Genomic DNA, 6,000 nt, shown 5'->3' on the forward strand with positions numbered 1-6,000 from the left:
GGTGTATTTTACTTTTAAACTTCTTGATGATATGGATAAAATTAAGGAAAAGTTCATGAGTAATCATCTTGTACCAAGCTTTGACTAATTGCATTTTAACCATGCCTTGCTCCTTCTGATATAGAAATAATCTTTTATGTTGGGAGATCTATGAGTGGCAAGTTATCACCTTATTTTGTGTTTGCTATCTTACTACCAGGAAATTATTCAGATGAAGATGATTATTAAACTTGCAGGAAGGAAAGGGATCGACCTTATTCTCCTAGCCATTCCTTGGTAGAGATTGGAATAAAATAAGCACACTGACTATATAAATAGATAGTTCACATTCTATATCCTTCTGTGAGCCTGAGAAGCTGTAGCAAAAAGGATACAGGAAGAAGAAAATCAGTATATGATCTTCTCATCTTTATTCAGAAGAAAGGTGGTAGAATAAAAAATATTACAGTTAAATAAAACAAAACAGTAGGACAGTTGGCCCTTGAGCATCATGGGTGTTGGGAGCACCAGCTGACCGCACAATGGAAAATTCATATGTAACTTGAGTCGGCCCTCAGCACTGCCAGTTGACTCTTTAATGATGGGTTTGAACTGTGTAGGTAACTTGAAAAAATCTGCATATACGTGGACCCATGCAGTTCAAATCCACATTACTAAGGGTCAACTGTATTTGTAGTTTGCTTAAAAGTTAAATATTGGTTACAGTTCTGAATACTGAAATAGTACCTGCTCTTTATTCAGCTTGTGGCAAATGGTGTTGATACAAATTATTAGGTTCTTAACAGTTGCGTTAGTTTTTTTAAATGTTAAATTTTACTTTGGTAATATGTGTAGTGCATGCTTATTATAGAAACTTTGGAAAATATAGGAAAAAGACACAAGTAGGCTTTGTCCTCCCGTTCATTGAGCTGATCGCTATCTCAAATTCTATGCTCTCCCAAAGGCATTTCTATATGTTTATGTACCTGTGAAGATTTTATGAAACTGATCGTGCTCTGAATATAATTTTGTATTAAGATGTTTTTACTCTCATTTTATCATGAGTATTTTGTCATTAAATGGCCTTCAAAAACAATTTTGGTGGCTATATAATACCATCATACAGACATACCATAATTTACTTATCCCTTTTTGTTTAACATTTAGGTTCCTCCTACTTTTTCAGTATTATAAATATTCTTGTGGTGAACATCATTGGATATAAATCTTTTACCATGATGTTGACTATCTCCTTAGGATGGAGTCCCTAAAGCATTCCCATTAGTTTTAAAATGCAGTCCTTGCAAAATAAATAAAATATGTTATTTTTTTAAATGATTGCTTTCTATCAAATAGATTGTTATTCTTCAAACTAGAGGTGGTTAAATATTATTTAATACTTCACGTAAACTTAATGAGTATCATATATGTGTGCTCTAAAATTGCATTCTTCTTTTTCTTAAAAAAAATTTTACTCTCATATGTTGTGCTCTAGATTTTGGGGTGCCTCATTCCATAACCTTTCACTTTTTTGTTCATAGTCTCTTATATGTGGTCCTTCATTTGACATAGCTTCCATTGTTCCATTCTTGGAGCCTCTCTCAGAAGACACTGTTGCTGGCCTCAGTGTCCAGGTTCTGTGCCGGACACGTCTGAAAGAGTATGAGCAGTGCATAGACACACTGCTAGAGAGGTGCCCAGAGGCGGTCGTTCCATATGCTAATCATGAACTGAAAGAAGAGAATCGGGTATGCTTTTCAGATTACATTTTCTAGATCAGTGATAATCAGATTTGATCATCTGCAAAATGGGGACAGATTAATGCCAGTCCAGCTTCATAGGACTGTGCAGGTCAAATGAGCAGATATATTAACATGCTGTCTGTTTTGAGTACTGTTAGGGGCTATTAAAATGTATGGTGATGGTATGTTATCTTCATTAAAAATCACTCATTTGAAGATGAAGTAGGCTATTTCTGAAGATTTGGGAAACTTAATGATAATGGGAAAATATTTTTTGGGCTACATGGTCTTTAGTTTAGAAATTAGAGATCTAGACTTTAGTCCTTTTTATTTTCTTCCTTCCTTCCTTCTTGCCACCTCAGACATAATCCAGGACATGTCTATGTTTCTTCGTGAAAATGGCTATGTACTTATGCACAGTGTACATACTATTAGATTTTCATGCTACAAATCTGACTTCCATGTTATAGTTTAAACCAGAAGACTGGCTGCTGCTACAACTTCTGTTATAACAAAGTTGCCACCTTAACCAAAATGATGCATTTTGGTCCAGTACTTTCCTGCACGATCTTCTCATTCTTTTTGGAAATCTTAATGTAAAATGCAGCAAACTTAAAATTTATTCATTTTTTCCTAAGATAGATTTTGTGGTGGAAAAAACTGCTGCCTGAACTTTGTCAGAGAATAAAATGTGGTGGAGAGAAATATCAACTTTACCTGTCATCATTAAAAGGTAAAATGATCATTTTTGCTTGATTATATATTTAATTGCATCTTAGCTTTAGTTTCCATAATTTGTTGAAGCCCTGCTTTCTCTAGTGAGGCGAAGAGGTTCTAATCGGCTGGAGCTGGCTTTCAGCGTTCAAACTCCCCCATTGTATTTGACATGCATTCATCTCTTCTAGCTACAGAGCTCACCCTTTCAGTTAATCTTTTCAAACATAAGTTATCATAGCACCAGAAACTAACAACGTCAGGATTTCAAAAATTGGAATTTTCATTAATACAATTACATTTTTATTAGTGCTTAATTTACTTCATGTAGGAAATTAAGATGGTTATCATTATTAATCATAATTATAAGCAAGTATTGAGGAATTACAAGGTTCTCAAGGATTTAAAAGTGGTGTGTCTCTAAATTATGCAGTATTTTATAGCATTGGTAGTTATTTTTAAAATTTTCAAAATAATGCTTTGTAAATCTTGATAGATACATGGTTATCAAGTTCTTACTCTTGTGTTAATATCACCACTTTAATTGTTGGCCTGATAACAGAGGGTGTGGCTACAGTGATTCCAGTGTTGGAGTTGTGTTTTCTAGCAGAGCTCATTGTCTTTAAAGTGTTAGGCAGAACCAGTGCTTATTGGAAGGAGTTTTTCTGAAAATCTCCCTTCATGATTGGAAGGAGGTGACTATACACTAACGTTTTGTGCTGCCCATCTCCCTGATTGTTCTTTGGTTTTCAGAAGATGGAAGTGTCAGGTGTTTGATTGCCTGACCCACCTGCATCATATTTATTACAGAATTTTGAACTGATCATTTGTGTTAGTGCAGTGGTTCTCAACCTTGGCTGCACATTAGAATCACCTGGGAATCTTTTTAAAATCCTGATTTCTGGGCCTCATCCTCCGGAAATTCTGTTTCTTTGTTACTAATGTTGTGGCCCCACCCCATCACAAAGAAACAGAATTTCCGGAGGATGAGGCCCAGAAATCAGGATTTTAAAAAGATTCCCAGGTGATTCTAATGTGCAGCCAAGGTTGAGAACCACTGTTAGTGGATCACTTTCCAGTGCAGAGAGCCCACATCTTCATACCTCAGACACATATTACCTTACTCAAAAGACTCTTTACCCTTTTTTAAATGTGTATTTTTCTTTAATTAAATTTATTGGGGTGACATTGGTTAATAAAATTGTATAGGTTTCAGGTATACAATTCTATAATACATCATCTGTATATTATGTGTTCACACCCCAAGTCAAGTCTCCTTCTGTCACCATTTATCCCCCATACAACCTCTCAACCTCTTCTACTTACCCCCACTCCCTTTCCCTTTTGGTAATCACCATACTATTGTCGGTGTCTATAAGGTTTTTAAGTTTTGTTTGTTTTTTAGTTAATCCCTTCACCTTTTTCTCCCTACCTAAAACCTGTCACCCCTCTGATAGCAGTTTGCTCTCTATCTATGAGTCTGTTTCTCTTCTGTTTGTTAGTTTATTTTGTCTATTAGATTTCGCTTATATGGTATATGTCTTTCAGTAATTAACTTATTTCACTTAGCATAATGTTCTCCAGGCCCATCGATGCTGTTGCTAAGGGTAAGATTTCCTTCATTTTTGTAGCCTCCTAGTATTCCATTGTGTAATTGTACCACAGCATTTTTATCCACTCATCTACTGATGGACACTTGTGCTGCTTCAGAATCTTGGCTGTTACACAGGGGTGCATGTGCATATATTCTTTCCATTTAGTGTTTAAGGTTTCTTTGGATATATACCCAGAAGTAGATTCATTGGATTATAATTTTCCATTTTTAAAAATTAAATCTTTATTATTGAAAGTATTATATATAACCCCCTTTTTCTCCCATTGACCCCTTCTAGCCCGCCCCCATCCCCCACCTCAGGCCTTCACTACCCAATTGTCTGTGTCCATGGATTATGCATATATGCATAAAAGTTCTTTGGTTGATCTCTTCCCACCACCACCCCCTCCCTCTAAGATTCTGCAGTCTGTCCCATGCTTCTATGTCTCTGGATCTATTTTGTTCATCAGTTTATTTTGTTCTTTAGATTCCATATATGAGTGAGATCATGTGATACTTGTCTTTCTCTGACTCAGTTATTTCACTTAGCATAATACTCTCCAGTTCCCTCCATGCTTATTTTTTTTAGGTAGGCTTGTAGCGCATTTCAGGACTGCTTTAGCTGTGTCCCAGAGATTTGGGTTGTTGTGTGTTTACTTTCACTTATTTCCAGGAATTTTTTAATTTCTTTTTTGATCTCATTGGTAACCCATTCATTGGTTAATAACATTATTTAGCCTCCATGTGTTTGAATGTTTTTTGTGTTTTTTACTGTAGTTGATTTCTAATTTCATTTCATTGTGATCTGAAAAGATGCTTGATATAATTTCAATCTTCTTGAACTTGTAGAGACTTGTTTTATGTCCTAACATGTGGTCTATCTTTGTGAATGATCCATGTGCACTTGAGAAGAATGTATATTGTGCAGCTTTGGGGTGAAATGTTCTACAAATGTCAGTTAAATCCATCTGATCCAGTGTGTTATTTAGAGTCACTGTTTCCTTGCTAATTTTTGTCTAGAACCGTGGTCGGCAAACTGGGGCTCGCGAGCCACATGCGGCTCTTTGGCCCCTTGAATGTGGCTCTTCCTAAGCCTTAGGAGTACCCTAATTAAGTTAATAACAATGTACCTACCTATATAGTTTAAGTTTAAAAAATTTGGCTCTCAAAAGAAATTTCAATCGTTGTGCTGTTGATATTTGGCTCTGTTGACTAATGAGTTTGCAGACCACTGGTCTAGAAGATCTATCTGGTGAAGTCAGCAGCGTGTTAAAGTCCCCTACTATGACAGTTTTGCTGTCAATCTCTCCATTAAAGTCCTTTAGAAGTTTTTGTTTTGTTTTGTTTATAATATATTTAGGTGGCCCTATATTGGGTGCATATATGTTTGCCTGGGTTATACTCTCTTGTTAAATCGATCCCTTTTAGTATTATGTAGTGACCTTTGTTGTGTCTTGTGATGGCCTTCATTTTGAAGTCTATTTTGTCAGATATGAGTATTACTACCCCAGTTTTTTATGTTTCCATTTGCATGGAAAAAAATTTCCCATCCTTTCGCTTTCATCCTGTGTGAGTCTTTTGTTCTAAGTGGGTCTCTTGTAGACAGCATATAGTTGGGTCATGATTTTGTATTCATTCAGCTACCCTATGTCTTTTGATTGACACATTTAATCCATTTACGTTTAAGGTTATTATTGACTAGAGGCCCGGTGCATGAAATTTGTGCACTGGAGGTGGGTGTCTCTCAGTCCAGCCTGCACCCTCTCCAATCTGGGACCCCTTGGGGGATGTCTGACTCACAATCCAAGACTGCTGGCTCCTAACCACTCGCCTGCTTGCCAGCCTGATCGCCCCCTAACCACTTCTGCCTGCCAGCCTGATTGACATCTAACGGCTCCCCTGCTGGCCTGATCGCCCCCATCTGCCCGTGCCCCTGCAGGCCTGATGGCCCCCAACTGCCCTCCTCTGCTG

The 6,000-nt window shown here is 36.9% G+C and overlaps 2 protein-coding genes across 12 annotated transcripts in view; one reads left to right on the forward strand and one right to left on the reverse strand.

Annotated features, from left to right (window-relative positions):
- Positions 1 to 6,000, forward strand: part of HPS3 (HPS3, biogenesis of lysosomal organelles complex 2 subunit 1) — a 76,655-nt gene that overhangs the window by 65,393 nt on the left and 5,262 nt on the right. For 3 of the 10 annotated variants that reach the window (XM_023753753.1, XM_023753754.1, XM_023753755.1), the window contains exons 15-16: positions 1,521 to 1,727; positions 2,364 to 2,454. The exons of 1 other annotated variant lie outside the window; for it this stretch is intronic. In XM_023753753.1, coding sequence (XP_023609521.1) covers positions 1,521 to 1,727; positions 2,364 to 2,454 — 298 coding nt within the window. Of the gene's footprint in view, positions 1 to 1,520; positions 1,728 to 2,359; positions 2,455 to 6,000 lie in introns of those variants that run through there. 6 more of the 10 variants (XR_002829230.1, XR_002829231.1, XR_002829233.1 and 3 more) reach the window with 5 other exon arrangements.
- The window catches only part of CP (ceruloplasmin), a 99,683-nt gene that overhangs the window by 3,500 nt on the left and 90,183 nt on the right, over positions 1 to 6,000 (reverse strand). The window lies entirely within an intron of this gene.

Source organism: Myotis lucifugus, unplaced genomic scaffold, assembly GCF_000147115.1.
Source record: "Myotis lucifugus unplaced genomic scaffold, Myoluc2.0 scaffold_50, whole genome shotgun sequence".
NCBI classification, from domain to species: Eukaryota; Metazoa; Chordata; class Mammalia; order Chiroptera; family Vespertilionidae; genus Myotis; species Myotis lucifugus.